Source organism: Protomyctophum parallelum (assembly GCF_964188405.1).
Source record: "Protomyctophum parallelum genome assembly, chromosome: 18".
NCBI classification, from domain to species: domain Eukaryota; kingdom Metazoa; phylum Chordata; class Actinopteri; order Myctophiformes; family Myctophidae; genus Protomyctophum; species Protomyctophum parallelum.
The window spans coordinates 31,362,333-31,388,557 of record NC_139716.1 but is presented as its reverse complement, the minus strand read 5'-3'; the positions used below and the strand labels follow the sequence as shown (position 1 = coordinate 31,388,557).

At 44.6% G+C, this 26,225-nt stretch overlaps 2 protein-coding genes across 2 annotated transcripts in view; one reads left to right on the top strand and one right to left on the bottom strand.

Moving 5' to 3' along the window:
- nlgn2a (neuroligin 2a) overlaps nt 1–6,622 on the top strand; it is a gene marked incomplete at both ends in the record, with an annotated part of 207,520 nt that extends 200,898 nt beyond the window's left edge. Inside the window, 4 exon segments of the mRNA XM_083789203.1 lie at nt 776–929; nt 2,534–2,900; nt 5,693–5,973; nt 5,976–6,622. Coding sequence (XP_083645329.1) covers nt 776–929; nt 2,534–2,900; nt 5,693–5,973; nt 5,976–6,622 — 1,449 coding nt within the window.
- Nucleotides 6,623–14,126: 7,504 nt separating this feature from the next.
- Nucleotides 14,127–24,862, bottom strand: pyroxd1 (pyridine nucleotide-disulphide oxidoreductase domain 1). Its single transcript, XM_083788803.1, has 13 exons — nt 24,667–24,862; nt 24,255–24,335; nt 22,747–22,866; nt 22,072–22,200; nt 19,691–19,764; nt 19,349–19,548; nt 18,913–19,007; nt 18,352–18,436; nt 17,755–17,867; nt 17,162–17,284; nt 16,186–16,323; nt 15,050–15,139; nt 14,127–14,720 (listed from the first exon to the last, which is right to left on the bottom strand). The coding sequence occupies exons 1-13, from the start codon at nt 24,745–24,747 to the stop codon at nt 14,562–14,564; spliced, it is 1,488 nt and encodes a 495-aa protein (XP_083644929.1). The 5' UTR covers nt 24,748–24,862; the 3' UTR covers nt 14,127–14,561.
- Nucleotides 24,863–26,225: the final 1,363 nt, after the last annotated feature.

Sequence of the window (26,225 nt, the reverse complement as noted above, 5' to 3'; positions counted from 1 at the left end):
AGTCTGTGCACTGAAATAAACCCTGCATTTGTTGTTTTGTAACTCATTTAACAATGGAACACGGAGATAAGACAACTCCTCCGGGGTTGCTTTTCAAGGGTAGCACTTCAGTTTGTGGGGCTCTAAACGAGAGCATGCAGATCGTCGAGGGATAAACCGCAGCGTGAGGCGTTGTTATATTGTCGCTGCTCGGTAATTAGACTACCACTTCTCCCTGTTATAATTCAACAAAACAATTCCAAATCACGGAGAGATAACCATGAGGTGAACACCAGCTATATAACCGACACATTTATTTATGTGTGCGTGTTGAGAGTTATACTGTGCAGATAACACTGTGTTAATTGCTACTGCAAACAGTGCAGAAAAAAAGCAGCTTTATAGCCAGCCAACTGTTTATTTTATATTATTACGATGTCAGAGATAATAATTAGAATGTGTAATATTTCTTATTTTTTTACGGAACCCCAGGGGTCCTTGACAGGGTTCCAGGGGGTCCCCTGCAGCCAAACTATTTAACATAACATCACATTGGCCATTTTAGAATATCTCTAAGGGCACACGGCATTGCACCGTGGCGCGTTGTGAGCTTGTAGATCTGCTTATTTTCAAAACAAATCTTGAACAAATTTGACAAATTTTGAATGGTGGCACCAGCTGGCAAATTATTCCCAGATTGGGGACCGTGCGGTCCAATACTGGGTGGGAAAAAATTTGGGAGATCCACTGCTAACTAAACATTCACCTGCCTCCCCTTCCCTTCTTCGTCCACCAGGGAGAGTTCCTCAACTACGACATCCTCATCGGGGTGAACCAGGGCGAGGGCCTGAAGTTCGTGGACGACAGTGAAGACAGCGAGGGCATCTCGGCCGCGGCCTTCGACTACACCATCTCCAACTTCGTGGACAACCTGTACGGCTACCCCGAGGGTGAGGAAAACCTTATAGTGCATTATGTGCCTGCAGCTCAGTGGCCTTGTGGTTAGAGTGTCCGCCCTGAGACTGGGAGGTCGGGGGTTCGATCCCCAGGCCGGGTCATACCAAAGACTGTAAAAATGGGACCCAGTGCCTCCCTGCTTGACACTCAGCATCAAGGGTCGCTCTGGATTAAGAGCGTCTGCTAAATGCCTAAATTGTAATTGTAAATTGTAAGGGTTGGTTTGGGGGGTAAGTCCCTGCGACATACTAGCGTCATGTCCAGGGGGTGTACTTGTACATCAAGCTGCCTCACGCTACAGAAACAGGAGATGCCCCTATGGGCCCCATGGCTCGGCAAGGCTACTTATTATGTGCAACATGTTGCACATTGCAGTGCGACATGTCGCCGAGCCTGTTTATAGATCAACTACTTTCGGTTCGCGACGTGTTTTCCGAGTGACCGAAATGGGTCGCGACGTACTGAGAACTTTAATCCATGTGCATACTGTAGATCAGCCGATACTCCCCTCTCATTTAGTCCGAGTACATAAGGACTCTTTCGTGCCTTATTGACCGTACATCATTATTGACCTTCTCAATCGTCTGGACTCTCTGGACCTTGAAATCACTTCCACTTTAAATTCAACAGAATAACCCCGCTCTGCTGCTATACTGCATACCGTTTCAATGTGTGCAGTGCAGTGCATGGCTCTCACAACGAATAGCATACATTTAATTTAACCCATTTTTGGTGTTTTAAACATTGTTATAATTTAGCTATTGAAAAATAGCAGATCTACAAGCTCGTAGCGCGCCACTCGGTGGCGCGCTACGAGCTTGTAGATCTGCTATTTTTGAAAAATCTTGAAAATGTGGCTCGAATCTCTGAATGTATATTCTTTCAGAGTGAAAGTTTTTAACTCAAATCTTTGCTTCTGGTGGGAGGTTCCTGGAACAACATATATATTCAGATGGGGGTCGGTGGCCAATTACATATCATGTTTGGGGTCCTTGACATGAAATATTGAGCACCACTGATACAGACACATGAGGTTTTTCAGAAAAGTATCACCATTTAGAAGACTTTCTTTTTTTTTTTTTGACGTCGGGCCTAAATGGGTTAATTAGTCTTGCGTGCAACATTGTTATATTTAAGGAGCATGGATTGTCATACGTGTGCTGGTATTTGCTTCGTTTGCACCGTTCACCTGCGGAGGTTTCAAGGTTTTAATCATCGTCGCGAAAATGCAGGGCAGTGAAAACTATAATCGTACCTTCCTCAGTTAGGAAATAGCAGAGAAGAACACAACACAAATAGCTTGGGGGGCATCAATCCAAGCTGCCTACAATGTTGTGTAATTGCAATGTTCTCATTCCTTTGCATCACCATCCAGTTCTCTCCTCTATTTGTGTATTATTCTCTCTCTCTCTCTCTCTCTCTCTCTCTGTGTGTGTGTGTGTGTGTGTGTGTGTGTGTGTGTGTGTGTGTGTGTGTGTGTGTGTGTGTGTGTGTGTGTGTGTGTGTGTGTGTGTGTGTGTGTGTGTGTGTGTGTGTGTGTGTGTGTGTGTGTGTGTGTGTGTGTGTGTGTGTGTGTGTGTGTGTGCGTTGCGTGCAGGCAAAGACATCCTGCGGGAGACCATCAAGTTCATGTACACGGACTGGGCCGACCGGGACAACGGCGACATGCGGCGCAAGACCCTGCTGGCGCTGTTCACGGACCACCAGTGGGTGGCGCCGGCCGTGGCCACGGCCAAGCTGCACGCCGAGTTCCAGTCGCCCGTCTACTTCTACACCTTCTACCACCACTGCCAGACGGAGACGCGGCCCGAGTGGGCCGACGCCGCGCACGGCGACGAGATCCCCTACGTGTTCGGCGTGCCCATGGTCGGCGCCACGGACCTCTTCCCCTGCAACTTCTCCAAGAACGACGTGATGCTGAGCGCCGTGGTCATGACCTACTGGACCAACTTCGCCAAGACCGGGTGGGTGTGGCGTGCCGCCCGACCGTGTGGTGTACTGTACAGCGAGACCCGGTTGTTATAGGAGGAGGGTTCGCTTTCGGTTCAGTTCCTTAAAATACTCCTCCTGGGCCCCCTTTAGCTCAGCGTTTTCAGAGGGCACCTGCCCTGCGGCGACAGAAAGAGGTTTAAAGGAAAGTTATTTTATTTAAAGGGATGTGGGTGAATTGGAACAGGTGTCTAGGTCGATGATTAAGGTTTACAAAATGGGGCTGAGGGTGGGTGGGAGCCAAGAAACTTGTTTTATTTTCACTTTCACTTCAGATTGTAAGTGTAGTACACTTACAATTATTACGACGATAGTGTGATGATCACACTATCATCGTAATCGACTGAAACTCTTTTGTCACACAGTTTACAGTGGTAAGGTTTTTCTCCAGTATGGATACGCTGATGTGACTTCATATCACCCGGCCCATTGCATCTCTTGTCACACTCTTTACAGAGATATGTTTTTTTCCCCAGTGTGGATTTTAGTGTGTAAAAACACATATGTTTCTTCAGTGTGGATACGCTGATATGACTTCAGTTCACCTATCCGATTGAAACTCTTGTCACACAGTTTACAGAGATACGTTTTTCCCCAGTGTGGATACGCAGATGATTCCTCAGACTACCTATCTCCCTGAAACTCTCAGTGGTAAGGTTTTTCTCCTGTGTGGATACGTTGGTGTATCTTCAAGTTATTTAACCATCTGAAACTCTTGTCACACTTTTTACAGTAGTAAGGCTTTTCTCCTGTGTGGATAAGTTGGTGTATCTTAAAATAATTTAACTGACTGAAACTCTTGTCACACTGTTTACAGTGGTGAGGCTTTTCTCCCGTGTGGATACGTTGGTGTATCTTCAAGTTATTTAACTGACTGAAACCCTTGTCACACTGTTTACAGTGGTAAGGTTTTTCTCCTGTGTGGATACGTTGGTGTATCTTCAAGTTATCTAACCGACTGAAACTCTTGTCACACTGTTTACAGTGGTAAGGTTTTTCTCCTGTGTGGATACGTTGGTGTATCTTCAAGTTACCTAACTGACTGAAACCCTTGTCACACTGTTTACAGTGGTAAGGTTTTTCTCCTGTGTGGATACGTTGGTGTAACTTCAAGTCACTTAAATCACTGAAACTCTTGTCACACTGTTTACAGATGTGGATCTTCTTTGCTGTGTTGGTCAGCCAATGTGTCTTAACTCCCCCTGTGCAAGTTAAAGTCTTGGTAGGCTGTTGATGCGATCTTTGTTCGTCTGCATCCTCTTGTCTGGTCACAGAGATAGGGGTGGTTTGTACATTCATCATTTGATGTCCATTCATCATTTGACAGTAGATGTTGCAGTGGTTGCTCTTTACGTTTTGATGTTTGAGGATTTGAGACAAGAAAGGCTTCTGACCACTAAAGAACAGAAGACAAGCTGTAAGAGTTGGCCTTATATGATCTCTCGTTCCTCAATTATCTCTCCTCTCCTCTCCTCTCCGCCTCTATCTCTATCTCCTGTTCAGTCCGATCTTTATGTTTTTCTAACTCTTTCTGAATATGCACATAACCTCCTTCCTCATTATTGGTCATGTGTAAACTGTAATAGCATCTTAGCTCTTTATATAGGCTGAACATCTAGGTATGGTCTAACGTCACTCACACAAGACAAACCATTGCCATACATGCAAGCATAGCAACCACAATTTGTGCAGGTGCCACTGCAGCGCACCCGAAGGACTGAAGTTAAAGATTCATATGTGACTAAATTTGACTGAGGGACTGCCATTGGATTTTTTTTAATTTTTGTTTTTTCATGTTATGTGAAAGCAGGGAATCATAGCTTCAAATTGACATATTGGTTTTGGAGATATGGCTTATAGAGTAATGGCTTGCAGAAAACAGCGAGTTGAGAAAACAGGCTTGAAAAGTTCACTTCTGTGGTCTCTAACATTACATCTAGATACATGTTTGGGCATTTAATTCATATTTATGTAGATTTCAGCTCTGACATTTTTTTCAGACATGCTCTAGTATGTGAAGAGTCTGCCTGTGCTATAAACTCATTTTTGGAATTTCCGCGATGGCAGTCTCTCAGTCAAATCTGGTCACATATGGTCTTCTAAGAGTCATAGTCATATTCTTTTGAATAAAATTTAATTTTAGTCGACTAAATCTACAGTTGTTTTTTGTCGACAATAATGCATTTTTGCGGGCCTTGGTGCCGTCGTAATGGCTGATTTTATGCTTGCTGAAAATAGCCGATCTACAAGTTACAATACGTGTGTACACTTAGTGTACGCACAAAAAAGAAACCAACAAATGTTAAAGATGGATCCATGATCATCAGGTATTATTATTATATAAGGAGGAAGAACGTTTTTCAAAAAAGTGTACAGTATTTTGTTAAAAAATTATGTTTTTATGTGGACACGCCCACCAGTTCATTAAGTATGCCTGGTTTTGCTGGTGGGTGGTGATGGCTGGTGATCCACCTGAACTGAAGCCACACCCACAGCTGTTGTTGTATGATAAAGGGGGAGGGGTTAGGGGACAGGATGATATTGTGATGTCACTATATCACAGTTTTTTTCCTTGCACATTTGATTGTCAAGGTTTCAGACTCCAGGAAGAAACTCTAAATACAAAGGGAAGACATATAATTGCACATAACAACCACACCGAGGGGTCTAATGAAGTACTGTCACCTCATAAACACATGAAAAACTGGGGGAAACTTTAAGAATTAGGATTTCAAAGGTTACTGACTTGTCCCCCCTCTCCTTCCAGGGACCCCAACCTGCCGGTGCCGCAGGACACCAAGTTCATTCACACCAAGCCCAACCGCTTCGAGGAGGTCATCTGGACCAAGTTCAACTCCAAGGACAAGCAGTACCTCCACATTGGCCTGAAGCCCCGCGTGCGCGACAACTACCGCGCCAACAAGGTGGCCTTCTGGCTGGAGCTGGTGCCGCACCTCCACGGCATCACCGACGACGAGAGCCTGGGGGGGGGCCCGGGCGGCGGCGGCGTCACCACCCGCCTGCCCCCCGTGGGCCCCACCCGTGGGCCCTGGCCCCGGCCCCCGGCGGGCCCCGGCCCACGCCCCACCCGTACCCCACCTTCCCGTCGGACCCGGACCCCGATGGCTCGGAGCGGCCCCGCCAGGACCTGTTCCCCGACGACACGCGCGACTACTCCACGGAGCTGAGCGTGACGGTGGCCGTCGGCGCATCGCTCCTCTTCCTCAACATCCTGGCGTTCGCCGCGCTCTACTACAAGCGCGACAAGCGCCACGAGATGGGCCGGCGCCACCGGCTGTCGCCACAGCGCGGCGGCCTCGGCGGCGGCCTCGGCGGCCTGGGCCTCGGGCACGGCCTGGGCCCCGGCGCCAACGACCTGGCGCACAGCCAGGAGGAGGAGATCATGTCGCTGCAGATGAAGCACTCGCTGGGGGAGCACGACTCGCACCACGACATGGAGCCGCTGCGGCCGCACGACGTCCTGCGGCCGGCGTGCCCGCCCGACTACACGCTGGCGCTGAGGCGGGCGCCCGACGACGTGCCGCTGATGACGCCCGTCAACACCATCACCATGATCCCCAGCACCATCGCCGGCATGCAGCCCCTCCACCACGCCTTCTCCAACACCTACCCCTCCTCCGGCACCGCCAGCCACAACAACACCCTGCCCCACCCCCACTCCACCACCCGGGTATAGGGGAGGGACGCAAGGCGACACCCCCCCAGGGACCACGCAAACCCGCCAAGAGTGGCCCCTCAGCCCCACTGGAGGACGAGGAGGGCCTCTCTGTTTGGCTCTCTGTTCCATTCTCTTATACTCTCTCGTTTCTCCCCCGGCCCCTCCCCCAAAACAACAATGAAGAACCACCCCCCCCATCCCCCACCCCCCCACCCCCCCCGCTGTCGTCGAACTTCGGCAGCTCCCTCCCGTTGGGTGTGTGGCGCGACGGAACAGCGATGCCAGCGGGCGTGGTGTGGCCATTTCTGGGTTTATTGGCGTGGCGTGGGAGGGAGGGTGACTTATTACATTTTCGAATGATACGCCCGTTTTCAAAAGGAGGACGTGCCGTTCTCCGAATCGGAGCGACGGACGGCCACCGTAAAATCTGCCTGCAGTGGGACGATGACGGCGTATCGCCCAGCTCTCTCTGTGTCTGTGTGTGCGTGTGCGTGTGCGTGTGCGTGTGCGTGTGCGTGTGCGTGCGTGTGTGTGTGTGTGTGTGTCCACCCCCGCTCCTCACTCTGTCATGGTCCTTGTTTTGCCTCTGGTGGTTTCGGTGTGTGCTTCTGCTATCCGTCTCTTTTCTACATCCCCCTCAGCGCCGGCCGCGCGCCGGCCACCCCAGCTGTGTTCCATAAACTGATGAGTTGGGTGTTTTATTTTTTTATTTCTTTTGTGGGGGGGGGGGGGGGGGGGGGGGTGGGGGGGGGGGGGGGGGGGGGGGGGGGGGGGGAGCGGTGCCCAGAGTGAGTACGGTATATAAGCATTATACTGTAGCTCTGAATACGTCGATATCGATAAATATACGATACTGTCATTCTACCAGCATTCTTTGGTGCCAAGTATGTACCGATATGTGCTTGTTTTCCCACCCATGGTGTGTGTGTGTGTGTGTGTGTGTGTGTGGGGGGGTGAAGAGAATTCTAGAATATTCCTATTTACTGTCAACTAACACATGCTGTGTCGTCATATGACAAAAGTGCCAAATCGGCTGCTGTTGTTGTGCGTCTTTATCTTTGCTTTTGTTTTTTCGGTTTCATTTTTCTCCGGGCATATGTTTGATTGTTGCTTTTTTTTGTGGAACTTTTATTTCGTTTTATTTTGCTGAAAATATAGATATATAGAACCGATATTATATATAGTTATATATAAATGTGTACAAATGGAGAAAGTATATAAATGGGGTTTCTCAGTGGGGATCTATGCATGAATTATTTTAAAAAACGACGACGACGACGACGGGGGCAAAAAGGACACTGTATCTGTCAATGCACGTTTCCCAATCTAATCGACTCTTATCTGTCTCCAACTTTGACCCACCATTTTTGTTTGTTATAATACCGCCCCCCCCCCCCCCCCCCCCCCCCCTCCTCCCATATGCGCGCACACACTGCAACAAGAACGCCGGAAACCTCAACAACATCAACCAACAACAACAACAAAACCCCTCCCTTGAAAAGAGTCACCGCCACAACTTAGCCATGAATTTCAAGTATACTGAACCCTATATAGCGTTCCCATTCTGGGAAAGTCATGAATAACAGGCCAAACATTCAGCAAACATAGCCAGGTCCAGAAGCTCACAAGCTTATGAGCTTATTCATATTTTCGGCAAAGAGTTTTTGAGTAGAGGGGGAAAGAGGGGGCCAAGTACAGAGCCCTGGGGGTCAACAAAGTATATTGGGTTAAGTTGAATCTCTTCCCTCTCTTATTCTCTCTCTCTGTCTGTCTGTCTGTCTCTCTCTCTCGCACACAACTCGGAGGTATACCAGCCTCTCAATATGGCGCCCCATCAGCCCATCCCAGCTCTCCTCTCCTCTCTCCTTGGCATTTCTCTATGAACATCTTTGTGTTTTAAGGTATACGCGGCGTGAAGTACCGACACTGCAGACTGCTTGCCTGTACAGAATTTATTTTTGTATCTCAAGTCAACAAACAAGCAAAAACATGGGCAGCTTCTATACGCTTTCACGCGCTCTCTCTCACCACTCGCCGCAGCCCCTGTTCCCAACACATGCATATATTCCGTTTGATGTCTGAATGCGCGCTGGCTGCGCGCTGTGTGCCAGCATGTGTTCGCTTAGCGTGTGTGTGGATGTGTGTGTGTGTGTGTGTGAACCGTGTGTGCAACGTGCGTGTATAGCATGCGTGTGTGCATATTTGCACCCATGCATGTGCATGAGGCAAGCAAGCGAGTCGGTAGTGATTCACATTATAGGCTAGAGTTACGCATAGCCACTTGAAACCCCAGCATCGGGTATTGTGGGGGAAAGCTTTGGCTGACGAGCTCACAGCTGACAAGACTGTGGGCTTGTTGATCAGCTATTTTCAGCAAAAGCTTTCCTCACAATAACTGAAAATTCACTAGCATAGATTCCTGAGGGACTCCGCTTAACCATCTGGGAGAGAGAGAGAGAGAGAGGCAGACGGGATCCGCTCGTATAGTTCCGACGGCGCATTAGTCCGACAACAACGTGGCTTGGCGTCGGAATGATGACGCTTTACCCGAGGCAGACACACACCACCACATCTCCGGGGAAGTTGCAAAAACAAACACGGCCTGCAAAATAAGAGCACCCCCCCACTACAGTATAAGAGCCCCTGAAAACCAACCACGGAGTGTCACACTGTGTCCCACACACCTCCCCACCGACCACCACACACAATCTCTGACCTCAGCCAGCTCCGCTCTCATTTAAAGGGTTCGCTCACCAAGCTTAGTGACCTTTTTGTTGTATATTGAACTGTATAAGCACACTTGGGGGCGACTGGCGACTGTCTTTTTCCGGAGGCCTGTCGTGTCGCGCAGAGCTGGACGATTTAAAAAGATGAAGTATAACAACGAATCAAATCAAACAAAGGGGGAGCGGATCTCCTATACAGGGTAGTAGCAAAACACAGTCCACACAACTGTCTTTTCCTTTTTTCTTTTTGGGTCAGAATGCTTCGGCCTCCTGCTTGCACAGGCACACACACACACACACACACACACACGCAAACACCCATGCACGCGCACACACAAACATACACACATGCACACGTGCGCACGCATGCACACACACACACAATTCTCTGCTGAGGAGAACGGACATGGATATAATGGGCGACGTGTCGACGCCCATTGATCGACCCCCCCCCCCCCCCCCCCATTAAATGTTATGCTGTTGTCCGAACCCATACGGCAGCACATGGTAGCCTCCGAACATCCAACATGGGACAAAGTTAGTATAAACGGTGCTGTTTGCTTGTGTTCTAGCTTTAGCCTGTTTGATTGTTTGTTTTCTATTTTATTATACTGCCTGAAGGGCCCCGGGGAATGGGAGCGTCGACACACCTGGCTGCTCCTGGGCAGGTGTTTTATAAGCCTATACTGGAAAAGGAAATGTGCACAACATAACACAAAAACAAAGTGACTGTCTGACCAGGACTGATATGTCTGTAAAGGAACGAGGTCTGCTTCACGGGGACCGGTGCCATGAGATGGACAACAGACAACGTCACCGGAAGAGGGATAACGTGGCAGGTAAACTGGGGAAAAGACTCACAGCCTTCCATCAAAAACAAATACAAAAGGGGACTGGCTGGCCATTTGCAAAAAACAAGGGACATTAAAAGGCATGGCAATCTTACCTCAATGTTTGCCAGGAGTCTAACCTGCTTGTCTGTCCTACTAAGGGGTCTCTGTGCCCCCCAAAAACCATTTTATACTCATTCTTGTGAATACGAAGATCAGTTGGGAGGCTGTGTGGAGTACACTTCACCTACACGACACAGCTAAATATGACACCTCCAGAATTGAAAACAGCAGCAAATACGGTATTTTCTTTTGGTCTGTTCTCTTCCTTGTCTATTTTATAAGATTACACAAGAGGGAGCTATAGTGACAGACTTTTAAACTACTAGCCCTGCTTCCTCTGTGAGTGGATAAATGTGAAGGAAAACCACACCGGGCTGGAAGGAGGAGAGAGACTACTACTGGATCAAAACTGTACATTTTTAAGTGTAAGAAACAGACAAAAATATTTGTAAATATTAAGTTTCTTGTTTTTGGGGTTGTTTTTTTTTCCGGGGGGGGGGGGCGGGTGGGGGGAGTGAGTGAATGAACTACTTACTTTGTGACAACAGAAAGACAACAGGTGCAGTTTGTAAAAATGACCGTCGGCTCTTAATGTCCACCTGGTGTGACACAACAATGTGCAATACCACTGAGCTCTATTAGAGCTATAGTCATGACGTTTTGCCCTTTCATCCTGTGGATTTTAAATAGTAGACTTTATACATCTAAATGATGTAATAGTTGCCTTACATGTGACGTGTGTCTTGACTTCTTATAGGGTTTCATTTATTTATTTCTTGTGTGTCTTTAAGTGTGCATATGAGAAGCGATGCGTGACTTGAGTGACTCTGGTAGTGAAGGGTCTGGTTATCGTTGAGCGTAAAGAGCTTGTAAAGTATTATACTCTATTCCACAGGATGGTATTGGGGTTTAGTCGGTGCTTCTTATTATTAACCTCAAGTACAAGTAGTGGACATCAGCTGACGTGGCCAGTGTGTACAGGTAGCCCCTTCACGAGACTCCTCATATCCACCTTACAATAAGAACAATCTTAAAACACGGGATTTTGGCGAACTAAACATATTGGCCCTTTGAATTGAATTGTTAAGATGCATTTGAATGATACCAAGGTCGCGTCCAAAATATTTCCTACTGTATAGCCTCCTACACGGGACGCTATTTTCAGCCTGCTAGCAGTAGAATTTCACTTCGGACATGTACTAAAAAGTACTATTGAATCTAGTGCTATTAATTAGTATGTGATTTCGCATGTAGCTCAAATACTAACCTATTTAGTATGCCAAATTACTTTTTAGTGTGCCTGAAGTGAAACCCAACTGGCTTAGTGGATACTAAAATGTATAGGTTGAAAATAGAATACTGATACTGTGTACTGTACAATGCAGTGTATGGGTTTGGATGCACATTTCTATAAAAGTATGTTTGCTTAGTCTCAGCGGGAACATTATTGAATGTGTGATAGAAAGATGGCCCCTGTCATATGTTTGTGCATGTTCTGTAGCCCCCCCACCCCCCCCCCCACTTTTTCAATGATGATTTTCAGTTAATTCGTTTTAAGATTTATTTGAACATGAATAGAATAGAGGAGATGAGATCGCACATTTTGTGAATAGAGGGATCATTTGGAGAGACTGTGTGTCTTGATGCACACCCTTAACCCATTCTGACCTGAGATCAGATTCTAATAAAAAATGTCTTCTACATCCTGACAGTTTTCTGAAAAAGCTATGTCGTTCTTCGATTTTTCAAAAATAGCAGACCTACAAGCTCGTAGCGCGCCACTCGGTGGCGCGCTATGAGCTTGTAGATCTGCTATTTTTCAATAGCTAAAGCATAGCATAATGCTAAACACCAAAAGGGGTTTCCCGCCCTTAACTCCTCACACGTCGCCTTTGGCCCAATCCGAGCTTATGCCGTTCATGACCACCTGTTGCACCTGTTGTCTCGTTTTGAAACATTTCTTTGTTCAGAAACCCAAGACCTTTTTGAGATGAAATCAAAATGTTAAATAATGGATTCAAAAAAGAATTTAAAAAAAAAGATGATTATTATAAAAAAAAGAAGAAAAGAAAAGTAAAACTATATAAATAAATAAATAAATAAGGTGATGATATTTCTGTTTACTTTTTAGAAGTTATTACACTCTGTATGCTGTGATTCTGATCTGGGAAACATTAAAGACATTCATAGCCAAGCCGGCTGATTGTGGCTCATTATTATAACTTTGCCCTCGGGGGTTGATATATGAATCAGAAACATATACAGCAGAAGATGGGTATAGATTGAATTCTCCTGCAATGAGGAGATCCAAAAATAAATGGAAATATGTGCATCCTCGGACGCATGGAAGACAGGGAAGCACTAAAGAAGCGTGTGTGTGTGTTCTTCATGTGATTGGTGTCTGGAAGGTACAGGCAGTTCAAACACCAATGGCTATTAGTACTAATATAGTATGTGCCTTGTCGTGAAATAAAGCAATAGACAGCCAAGTGCATCCGTTAATTAAAATATAGTGTGTAAATATTGAAATTATTTAAAATCTGGGAACAGATTTGAACACTTCAAGTTACATCCTCTCAGGCAGGGCAACGTCACATGTAGTGTGTGCCGATGGACACTAGATGGTGTCCAAACAAACAGCAGGTTTAATTAAAAGGGATTTTAATCACACATTAAAATGATCAAAGTATCGTGGGGTACCCCTAGTGTGCCACAACAACACACATGGTGGTGCACCCACTTTGAGAAACCCTGCCCTTGAAGAGAGGTAATTCATTCATCAGGTACAGGCTAATAGCAGGCCGGGCGGGGCGGGGCTACATAGGCTACAGAGTCCTCCAATAGGCTGCTGTATGCACGCCATTTTGGAAAGAACTTGGGCCACTTCCCTACTTCCTTCACAGGTGTTACTGATGATACTAATGAAGGCTCTGTTCCACTCTGGTCAAACAGAGTCGGGGTGCTGCTGCTGTGCATGTTGGCTCACTGGAAAGTGGTTGTGTAACTGAGTGTACAAATGGAACCAAATGAGATTCCATTTGTACACTCTCAGAGTTATGGCCGTTCCTCGAAATTAAAAAGTTTGAGAACCACTGCACACTAAATCAACAGTATCATCGGTAACACCTGTGAAGGGAGGAGTAGGGAAGCAGCCCAGAAGTAAGAAGAGCTTATATTCTGTGTGCATATAGCCCATTGCCGCACCCTCCCCCTCTCACACAAACGCTCTGCTGGAGGGACCAGTGGAAGGCAGCAGATCCTTCCAGGCTTCACCACTGACTACATCGAGGATACCACAGATGTTCCTGGTGGCCAGCATCTCCCCCCGCAGGGAGTGGACAACCCCTCAGCCACTTGAGGACGGGTGTGAGACGCTTTGGGGCATCCATGCAGAAGTGGGGCCTCACAGAAAGTGCTCCACTGTGAATGTGGGGATCCATTACAGACTGTGGAACACGTGCTGACCAGCTGCCCCATATCAAGGCCTAATTGACCTAGACAATGACACACTGGACTGGCTTGCTGCAACGGAGCTGAAGGTACGATAACGTCGATTAGAGTCATCGGTGTTTACCAGGGCGGTGAAGAAAGCTTCTGAAACAAGAATTTTCTCCATCATACCAAAACTGTGGTGAGTTTCTGCTGGTGTGTTGGCTTGCCTTAGCTGCTTAGCATTATGGAATTAATGGACTCGTGTACAAAAGTACACTTTTGAGGAGCTTTACTTTTACTCCACTACATCTCAGAGGCAAATATTGTACTTTTACTCCACTACAATTTGAAAACTTTTAATATGTGACCCCTTCCAGTATTTTCACCCACAAGTCGGCTCTAATGAAACTCCACAATAGACCAAAATACCTTTTGTGGGGTTTTTTTTAATGTTTTTATTCCATCAGAAAGTCGTTTGTCATTAAGTGTGAATATTCCTGTACGTATTTACATAGTCGTTTCGATTGGCCGTAGCTATTGTTCTCCAGCTCAAGCCGCCCAGATTAGTTGCAGTGTTTCTGTGACACAATATTAAACACATCATTATTGTTAACTTCATATGATGCTGTTGGATCTTGTAATAAAAGTATAAATTAAGTGATTACCCGTCGTTGCCAGTTTTGTGGCAAAAAAACCAAAACAACATAGGCTACATTAATATAGTTTGTCTTTTCGAAAATAGATGATCTACAAGCTCGCAACACGTTGAGCTTGTAGATTTGTAGACAGGGAATGGACTCCTTCTTTACTTCTTCCACATTGGCTACGGATCGCATGACAGGCACGTAGGCACACTGCAAGGCATGCTGGGTTACAGGTGCTTGATGGGAAGCCGAGTTTTTTCTCTCAGTCAAAGTAGTCCTCTAAATCAATGTTGGGGTTGAGCAGTTCATCCTTGTAGGGTGTCAGGTCCATCTGGTTGAGGATCAGGTTCTCAAATGTCTCCTCCAGGTCTGTCTCTCCGACGAGCACCGCCCCGACCATCCTACCGCCACTTAAAACAGCCTGCCAACCAAAGGAGAGCAACATATTTAATAGGTCAGTGGTTCTCAAACTCCTTTCCATGCCATTCCGGAAGGCCACATTCAGGAGAATTGCTTTTTTCCGAAGTCTCCTGAACTTGGAACGCAGAATTTTGCGTTGAACAAATTAGTTTAGAAATCCATGCCGTACACCGCATCTCCAGTAGAAAGAGTGCTGGGTTGCGACCCCGAAAATAGCTGATCTACAAGCTCTCGTTGTGAGCTTGTAGATCTGCTATTTTTGTCCAACAGTGCCCTCTTACGGGACTTCAGCCCCTGCCTCTGTAACACTCTCTGCACGTCCCTGTATACCTTGATATATTCGTGGCCTTTAGTGCAGCGGACCAGCAGCTCTTGATCCAGCCCCAGCCCCTGGCCGTTGAACTTCCCCAGCAGGACAACCTGGCGCGTGGGACAACATTTGAGAGACATGTTAACCCGATTCTACAAATGTCTTCTAAATCCTGACAGTCTGTTCTAGTAGTATTGTCAGACCTGGCTGCATTACATTAGGATAAATATGTATTAGCCCAGGCCAGAGGTAACCCTCTGATGTACAGAAGAGGGATGAGTCTGTGACTGAATATGCTCCTCATTCCCACCATCTGAGGGGATGGAAGGGGTTGTACAGGACAGCTTTCTGCTTCCTCCTCATCCTCCCGTTAGTTGGGGGAAGTTAGCCAAATTTCTGACCAATCTGCAAAATAAATGCTTACCAAATAGCTTTCTTCACAAAATGTGTTCATAAAGCTGTCTACTATCACCTCTCAACAACTCCCTTGGGAAACTTTTGTGACAGCTGCTGAAAGTTGGGGTGCCATTTAACAACCTACTGTATATGCAGGCAAAATGTACACATTTTCATTCTGCTTTTAAGTAGCATATGATGGGTCAAAATAGGGGGTTTTCATGATTCTGAATCCATTGCAAGCATTTGTTTTACACGAAGAACACTCCTTCAGCTAAAACCGTCCATAACCACTTTTCCATCACATTTGTGATGACTGCTTTGGAAGCCACATAGTCGGAGTAACTATGTCGGAATTATGGGCAGTCCCTGTTGAGCCGATGTGCAATCCGCAATAGAGATTTCCCCCCACATCGACTTTGCACCTGGAGGTGTGGTTGCTTTTAAATGAACCCATTAAAACCCATGCATGTGTCATTTTTTATTTCCGCGTTGGCTATTCAAAAAAATAGCAGATCTATAGCTTGTACCTCTGCTATTTGAAAACCTTAGAACATTTTTGAAAGAGTGCGAACTACATTTAGAAGGCATTTTGTAGAATCGGCCTCAGGTCTGAATGGGTTGAGGCTTGCCATAGAGCGCAAAGCTATTTTTACCCACATACTTTGTGCATATCGTCTAAAAGGACCCATGAAACTCGTTTAATCCGCAAAGCACAATGGTTTGGTTGTTGCGCAAGAGGACGCCCCATATACTGTACCTTATAGCTGAAGAATTTGGTGATGTGTGCGAAGAGCTCGAAGCAGAAGTCCAGTTCTATTGGTTCCGACAGGACATGTGCTGCCATGCAGTTGCCTGCGTGCCAGCCCATCTGACGGGCCTGGGTCCACAGCCGCATCTGACCAGAACACACGCAACACACAGTCATTTAGATAACTTGAACTCAAGTGAGGAATACTTTTTTTTTTTTTTTTAAGTACATTTTATTCAAAGAGTGACGATATGCATTTTCTCCCACAACTCCTTTCCCAGTCATCCCCACCCACCATCTTTCCCCACGAGGCTAGACATACAAACAACATATAAACACAGGTATAAAACCAATAGGTTGAGTACAAAACAATACACACAACATGCAGTATATACACAGGTATAAAACCAATAGGTAGACACGATACTAAGATACAAAGAAAGGGATCATATGGTTATGATTAATGAACAACTTCATGAGGAATACTTTTAACGGCACTTTCGACGCGCTGGGGTCCCTATTTTGGGCAAGTCTTAATTTTTGTAGATTATCAAAGATCTACAGATGCACAAGCTTGTATTATCTGCAATTTTTTTTGCAGCGCAACACAAACGTACAATGAAGTATAATAGGGCTTAAGTGGCTAACTAAGAATATGATTCCAAAGCACTGCAAATGTATTACTACCGAAAATCATTATTATTGGCAAGGTCTCATCTTTGAATTTACTAGTAAACTAAGCAATCAATTTGTATGTGGATTCGGAATACAGCAAAGTGAGTGCTGCGACCGTCGGTGGAGATTTGGTGTAGAGGGGTGGGGAAAGTAGGGGGCCGAGGACAGATCCCTGGGGGACTCCGCCATCCGGTCAATAAAGTATATTGGGTTTAAGTGGTTAAAGTCTTGAATCGGTCATTAACATGAGAGACGGTTGCCAGGTTGCCAGTCGCCGTCCTGTACTGGGAGGTGTTGTTGTCTAGTCTACCTGTTGCCACAGAGGACTGTGATCCCAGCATGCCGTGCACACGTCTCCTGCAGCGTAGACATCTGCCTGTGACGTCCTCATGTGGTCGTCCACTCGCAGCCCTCCGTCATGTGCCAGCACAAACTGAACACGGGCAAAGAGTTACACACCCGCACGGGGGCCATTTGGAACCCACTCAAGCAGTGGTTCCCAAACCTTTTCATGTCAGACCCCCAAATTGACACTCATTAGCCCGCGTACCCCCATTTGAAGAGATGCCAGGGACGCCCCCCATAAGAGAAGATTTTTACGGCTCTAGCAGTGATTCTCAACCCGTTTAATTTCAAGGACCCCATTCAAATTTAAATGTCCAAACTATCATTTAGCTGGGGACACCCTGGAACTCCCTCAAGGACCCCTGGGGGTCCACAGACCCCACTTTGAGAACCACTGCATTCAAGGACACTTTGTTTGCGGCATGCAGCTTAGTTCAAATCGGGCATTACAACCAGCCATCATGGCTCACTAAAATACCTTTTAGTAGACTAAATCAACTGTAGATTTCGGATTACTAAAATATGACAAAGTGAATGGAATATAACACATTTCCTTACATTATTCCCTCTGAGAAATGGTTCTGTGTTCGGCACCACACCAGTAGCACTGACGATGAAGTCACAGCCAATGGTTTTCCCATTAGTCAGCTGGATGTATACTGGCCAGGATCCTGTACATACAGTAGGAAGAACATAACAATTTGTATAAAGTTGGGGTTTAGGGGACTCCTCTTAGGCTCCTGTTCATTACATTATGAAAAATCCATACTTTGGCAGGAAATAATACTTTCCCATTCATTTTTCCCATAGACATTTCAGAAAGTATTTATTTAACCCATTCTGACCGGGCACCCATTTTGGTGTTGGCATCATGTTATGCTTTAGCTATTTAAAAATAGCAGATCTACAAGCTCATATCGCGCCACCAAGTGGCGCGATACGAGCTTGTAGGTCTGCTATTTTTGTAAAAATCGAAGAACGACTGACTTTTTTAATCTGATCTCAGGTCAGAATGGGTTCATCAGACCAGTGTGTGTCCGGCGGAAACCTCGTATGAATCTGATCTCAGGTCAGAATGGGTTAAAAAAGCTTTATTTCACATATTTCAGCTCTAATTTGACGAGATTGCCAACATGAGTGGCAAAATGACCTCACCTCTCTCGGACACGGGCGTTTCCAGCTCCTCGCGTGTGCAGATCTTGACCACTTCGCACTGATATTCCACAGAAACAGACACTCCCTGTGGACACATACAGTAGATGGCAGATGTAAAATGCAGGACCTTACCCGAGCGCCGGCTAATTTCCTCTGTCCACTATACATAATAAAGCATATTTGTATTATATCACAACTAGATTTAATGCAGATAATGAAACTTGTAATTATCAAATGCAAAAAATCCACCAAGGTGGTAAAGCGACACTTCCAGGAGGTTCCCAGCTAAATGATAGTTTGGAACCAAATGGGTCCATTTGGTTCCATTTGTACACTAGGGTCCAGTTGGTTCCATTTGTACACTCTCAGAGATAAATTTACATTGATTTCACAATATATTAAATGGGGGTCTGTAGACTAATGCATGTCAAACTGGGGGTCCTTGAAATTAAACGGGTTGAGAATCACTGCCAGTTACCGATTGCCAGTTAATCAATTTGGGGGTCTTTGACATGAAAAGGTTTGGGAACCACTGAGCTATACTACTGTACAAATGATCACCTCTTCTGCACCTCTCAGATCGATGCCTTCGTGCCAGTCTGGCCCCAGGGCACTGCCAGGCTCTGCAGGGCCAGATGCACTTTCTCGTAGGTCTCCTGCACACACACACGCATGCACACGCACATGCACACACCACACCACACCACACAAAGTGAACTGTTGAAAAATAGCAGATCTACAAGCTCATAGCACTGCGCTACGAGCTGCTATTTTTGAAAAATCGTGAAAAAGCAATATTTGCTTCTAGTCGGTCCCTGGACCAATATTTTCAGAAGGGGGGCCGGAGGCCAATTGCATATAATTATGGTGGTCTTTGACATGAAATTGTTTGAGAACCACCGGCGTAGAAACATAGGTTTTTTTCAAAAACTGTCATGATTTTTTGGGCAAGGTATCATGGCGATATGCAGAAGGTTGTGTGTGTGTGTGTATACACCTGCAGTGTAGGTGGTGTGTGAAGGTCCAGGCCTGGCCTCCTCTGTGGTGTAACGGGCTCTCTTGCAGGTAGCAGCGCCCTCTGGTCTGTCTGCCTCCAGCGAGGGGATCAGAAACTGTGCCGCTCCGCCATCAAAGAAGGCGTTCCCTATGGCCTTGTCCTTCACAGCCCAGATCACCTCACAGCCCCGCACTTCATACCTAAAACACACACACACACACATACACACACATACGTGTAATTAGTTACAATTTAGCAGACGCTCTTAATCCAGAGCGATTTACAGTAAGCAAGAACAAAAACAGCGACCGGGAGCCAATGGAACACTCTTTTTACACTCACACTAATTCCAAGGCAATCCCGCCATTTCCCACGACCACAATCCTCTTGGCCTTGGATAACCGCTTCTGAAACTCCTGCAAGACACAATAGAAGTGGAACTGGCGTAAGCATTATTTTTCTTCTAATAAGGCATGGGAATTGTATCCGTGCAGCGCATTTCACATTGTTATTACTTGCGCAAGCAGAGCGTGCAAGTAATGTTATCAGTCAGGTGCTACGTCCCTTAGCAGCATATGATATGACGTCATATGCTGGCACGAAGCAGACCGTGCAGGTATGTTTTCCGCATTCTATGAAGCGTATGATGGAAGATACTGTCAATCCTAACAGGACTGACCACATTGCATATACTGTCCATTTTAACAGGACTGACCATATTGAAGATGCTGTCCATTTTAACAGGGCTGACCACATTGAATATACTCTCCATTTTAACAGGACTGACCACGTTGCATATACTGTCCATTTTAACAGGGCTGACCACATTGAATATACTCTCCATTTTAACAGGACTGACCACGTTGCATATACTGTCCATTTTAACAGGGCTGACCACATTGCATATACTGTCCATTTTAACAGGGTTGACCACATTGAATATACTCTCCATTTTAACAGGACTGACCACATTGCATATACTGACCATATTGAAGATGCTGTCCATTTTAACAGGGCTGACCACATTGAATATACTCTCCATTTTAACAGGACTGACCACGTTGCATATACTGACCATTTTAACAGGGCTGACCACATTGAATATACTCTCCATTTTAACAGGACTGACCACATTGCATATACTGTCCATTTTAACAGGACTGACCATATTGAAGATGCTGTCTATTTTAACAGGGCTGACCACATTGCAAATACTGTCCATTTTAACAGGACTGGCCACGTTGCATATACTGTCCATTTTAACAGGACTGACCACATTGCAAATACTGTCCATTTTAACAGGACTGGCCACATTGCATATACTGTCCATTTTAACAGGACTGACCACATTGCATATACTGTCCATTTTAACAGGACTGACCACATTGCATATACTGTCCATTTTAACAGGACTGACCACATTGCATATACTGTCCATTTTAACAGGACTGACCACATTGCATATACTGTCCATTTTAACAGGGCTGACCACATTGCATATACTGTCCGTTTTAACATTGAAGATACTGTCCATTTTAACAGGACTGACCACATTGAATATACTGGGATGTGTGGGATTAACCACTCATTTTCAAAATGGAACTGTCATTAATATACCTTAGGGTTGTTGTGTGGAAATAATACAAAAAAAGTCCTCCCCTTCTGTTTAGCCTAGAACTGGAGGTCTAGAACTTGGGGTCATGTGATCAGTAGCCTGGAACTCACCTATGCTTTTTATGGCATAGGCAGCTCCCGGGAGGATCCCTATGCGCAGCTGCGCGACATGAGACTAATTCATTAGAGCGACAGAGAGAGAGGGGAGTGTGTGTACATGTGTGCGTGTGTGTCAATTTAACAAAGGTGCAGACGATCAGAAATCAGCAGAGTGAGCAATGTTTGCGCTACTCTATGCCGAATTGAAGTGGACTCAGACCCAGACTTTTTTTTCCTCCCTGGAAATAAAAACGTCTGGGTTTCCGAGGCTATGTGATCAGTGACATCACAAAGATGTACTTTTTGGCTTGCAGAGTACATCTTTGTGATGACACTGATAACATGACCCCAAATTCCTTTTTCTTTTTTTTTTTCAAAAACAATAACTAAGTTATATTAATGACCAATTAATTGAACCAATTAACATTTCAATCAATACCGTGACATCCATCATTCATCAATCTGCAACTCTAATTCTTCATTATATGTTATGAGTATGACATGACCACCTCCAGGACATCATGTGTATCAGAAGAGACACTTGGTTGTCTGTTCTCAGTGGTGGAAAGTAACTAAGTACATTTAGTCAAGTATTGTAGTTAGGTACAAGTTTGAGGTATTTTTTACTTTACTGGAGTATTTCCAATATGTTTACTTCTACTCCACTACATCTCAGAGGCAAATATTACTCCACTACATTTATTTGAAAACTTTACTAGTTAGTTACTAGTAAAACATACATTATCCACTTCAGCCCTATATACATGTTGGCCATTTGAAAATAGCCGATCTACAAGCAGATTGATGAATGATGGATGTCACGTATTGATTGAATTGTTTTGGTTCAACCCTGTGTAAGCACTGAAGTGGAATACCACTCATTTTCAACATTAAACACAAAAAATTCCAGGTGACTAAAATGTGACTAAAACTAAATGAACTATTCAAAAGACTATGACTAAAACTAAAATAACAATTTGCTGTCAAAATCAACACTGGTTGTGTCCTACCTGGGCACTGTCTGTGTCCCGTATCCCCAGCACAAAAGGATTGTCCTTGGTCAGGAGTTTTGGTCTGGCCCCACTGCAGATGCACAGCTTCTCATAACGCACCTCCAGTCCACCCAAGGTCTGCAGTATCTGACCATAGAGAGAAGTTCAATTAGGACTGGCCAATATATTGACATTAATACATTATAATAGTGACATGGGACTATATGTCATGTGGGATTTGGGATATCGTGATATGGAAACTAAGTTTGCAGTGTGGTTGAAGAGGGGGAAAAAACATAGCAAATCAACTATCATATCAACTTATAATTGTCAAACAGTGTTCGAAACTTTGAATTTGAAAACTTTGGTTTGGAATGCGGTGAGCAATGGACAGTGTAATGTTCAAAGGTGTTGGGCTTAGCATAATGTGTGTGCAAAGTAACAGTAAAAAGTATAACAAACTACAGTACAAAGTAGGTCTGGAACTCGTACAACAGCAACCATTTAATCTTGTAAGAAGAGAATGGCTTTGAGCAGTTGCATGTTGGTGCAATCAAAACGCCCACAGGGTGGCAGTAGTGGACAGGTAATAATCCTACATGCTGTAATAACTGTAGCACTGACTGTTGTGCAGCACATTACTGTACATGGCATTGATTATGCTCCATCCTCCATGAATGTTATGCTACTCACATGGTCTTGTGTGTGGAGGGCTATGGCGGCGGATTGGATTACAGTAAGGTTGGGATATTTCTCCTCCAGAACACTGGATGGGCATTCAGCAACGTCAAACTTTTCCAGCGTCTTGGAAACCTGTCAATTGAATCAAAAGGCTGAGGATACCACTCAAATGTGATTTGAAGAGTTTTAATTGTATGAATTCATGGTATGTAGAATGGATACATTTCAACAAAAGTACAGGTCAATACAAAAATGAGGATAAAACCAGAATAAGCACTGACTTGTTTACATCAGGGTCCTCCATTTTCAATTCATCAGAACATTTAAATTACAAATATACACCTATGATATACAGTTGAAGAAAAAACAGGGGAAAACATGTACAGCATGAAAAAAATAGGGGGGGGGGGGGGCTTTAACTTTTTTACAGGGGCCAGTTTCGAATTGCAGCCATCTACCTGTAAGTGCTGTTTGAGGGTGGTTTTGAAGGAGTCTAGGGATTCCCATTTGTTAATGGCTGTTGGTATAGGGCGTTCCACATTTCAACCCTAAGCCATTCCAGCTTATCAAAATGGGCAGGGGTGAGGTAGGTTCTGGGAGTAATAGACTGACCAGTTTGTTTTAGGAAGTCTGGAGACTTGTTTTAAGAGCCTTTGAGGTGCTGTGGTACCATGAGGTGCATGCATAGTCGAAGAAACCTTGTAGGCCTGTGAGGGTTCTTCAAGGTATTTTTGTTGACCAGTGAGGAGATACTGTACAGGAATCTTGTTCTTTGGTTGACTTTTTTGGAACCTAGTAGCTAGGTAATTTCATCTTTTCGTGTGATGATGTCACCCATTGTATTTTATTTTATTTCGAGAAGCCATCGGCCTTGCTGAGATTACTATTTGATCCAAAGAGAATGGATTCAGTTTTTCCCAGATGTAATGATAGTTTATCAGCGAGCCAGGTGCAGATTCTACAGAGTTCAGAGCTGAGGGCCATTTCAACCTGCAGTAATTGCTCCTGTCTGAGACCAGCAGTGCTGAGTCATCTGCAAACAGGAACATATTGCAGTCACGCTGATGTCATGTCATTTCCCAACATTATAGCAATAGTGTAGTGAGTCTAGTGACATCAGTCAGTGGATTGATTTATTTATTTATTTGACAGATTGAAAATGTCAGAATCGATAAAATACATCTAGGCCTACGCTACAAGAGTAAGGGCTCCAGCCACCCGTATCCCTTCCCTTATACTTAAACTTATCTGCCTTTTTTTTATATTTTGAAAAACATTTTAAAATGGTTCAACTAACCGATCTACATCGAGACGTTGTGAGCTTGTAGATCGGCTATTTGAACTATTTTGTTATTGTAAAAAATGGCAAATAAGTTTAGGGATAAGGTTAAAGGGGTGGCTCAAGATATCTATTAGGCTTGTGGAAGATAATAGATTATTGTGACATCATGACATGACGTTTCATCGTGGGTCAGGGACCAGACCATAATCATCATCATCATCATCATCATCATCCTCACCTGCTTGAAGTTCTCCACTGTTTTGATTTGAGGTGCTGCTGTAACCAGAGCCACGGCAGCAGACGGAAACCTGGACAACAGCTGTCACATGGAAACAAAGTGCATCAGCAACTGTTACAGCGACATCGGTGAGTGGACCTAAACGTTATCATTTAAAATGATCCGTTAGAGGTTAGAGCGAAATTGGTGAGTGATAGTGTGACCAAAATAAATCGGATACTGTAGCTATCGGAGACATAAAGTACCGGTAAGTCCAAGTCCAACAATCCATAGCCCTAACACCACCGTTTTCACTATACACTTATAATTTAACCTGCCATTGCCTTTATAAGGTAATAACCTATGGTAATAAGTTATAATAACCAACCATGATGCAATATTGCAATTCATAGAGATTGTTAATTTGTTTCACCTGCTCAGTGCATGTTACGCCTGCGATGCCACCTCCTACGACCACAAACTGAAACATTTTCAACTTTTCCTCTGTTGCCATTGTGTTATTGAGTTACCAAGGCATGATCCAGAGCCTCTAAAAATCACCTCAGTGTTTACAGTATGTTAGGTTCAGTCAAACTCTGCTGCCACTGTGCCAGTAGTATTGAACTGCGACTACTATGTTCATTGTTTACATTTGGCTACGGTAAGCCGCATGGTCAGGTTCTTATGACGGAGATCTTTATGGAGCTTAGTGCTGCCACCTACTGTTGATGTAGAGCAGGTAGGCAACCTTTGGCACTGGTGCCCTGCCCACTTTAGTACAAAGGCGGTGAGAGAGAGGAAGTTTGTTTTTAAATGAACCATTTAAAAAATAGTCAAATAAATGAAGTCCCTCACATTTGTATACATTACACATTAATAATTCTACTATTAAAACATGGCACTTAATTTAAAAAAGGTTGCAGTCTTAGTTGCAGACCCCTGATGTAGAGTATATTCTCCCACAGGTAGGCTATATACTTTATTGTTACAGCTGCATTTCATTCTCTCTTGATGAATAAACTATCTGTCGTAGTATAAACACCAACGTGCTTGAGAGCAGACTGACTGGAATGGTATAACCGAACAACAACTGGGCAGTGGAGAGAACTGTACTGGGTTTTTGGGAGAACGGGCCTACCGGTATGCGGTATTTCCCGTACATTGTCCAATTTGGAACCCGTTAATCATTCATGGACAATGAGGCTCAGTGTGCTAAACTACGGTATACTTAATAAAATACAATCCTGCGTTCATTGTACTTATTTTATTTACATGCATTTGCCCTCCATAATGGTTCCTGTTAATCCCAATATGCTGTGTCAAGAATGCATAGCCTATCAGACAGACAGACTAATTAAACGTAATGCTTATGACAAAGATACAGCTGTACACAGAACAAAAGTGCTCAGTTAGACCCACTTCACAAATGTGCCCAGCTCTCTTGTATTAATTGGGATGAATCATAGTCAATTAGGTTTTTTTTATCCCTGTAACCCAGTAATGACATGTTGAGCGACGCTCGATGTGCCAATAGAGGCTATTTGTTATGGAATATGTTTCAGATATTTTTAAATGAGCTAAATGGGTATAGTTATTTGTTATTATTTTCAGGGGGGCTATGCAGCACGAGGGATTATAAAACAGACAAAGTGGTTAAGCAGGCATTGATTGAAGGAAATTATTATTCATTTAAATACTGCCATATCAGATACAACAATATTAGCTTGCCAACAGTCTACAAAATAATGACAGACAGGAATGAGATAGGAAAACAAAATGGGATACACATAGGCTACCAGATGGTCAACCACCACAGAGAAACCAAAAGGGTAGATTAATGTAAGTCTAGGTCATTTGAAATTAAAATATGTGATTCACTTCCATTGTAAACACAACAGAATTGCTATAATCTTGTGCACACAGTTACCTGATCCTATTTTTACTTACTACTTTTTAATCAAGGTAGGTATACAGTAGGCCTACAGTTAGCAG

Coding starts and splice junctions, on each gene's coding strand:
- pyroxd1 (XM_083788803.1), bottom strand. CDS start 24,747: ATGGCAACAGAGGAAAAGTTGAAAATGTTTCAGTTTGTGGTCGTAGGA. Junction 17,285..17,754: donor CATTTCTCAGAGGGAATAAT/GTAAGGAAATGT, acceptor GCCCGTGTTCAG/TTTGTGCTGGCACATGACGG. Junction 15,140..16,185: donor CCAAATTCTTCAGCTATAAG/GTACAGTATATG, acceptor CCCACGCGCCAG/GTTGTCCTGCTGGGGAAGTT.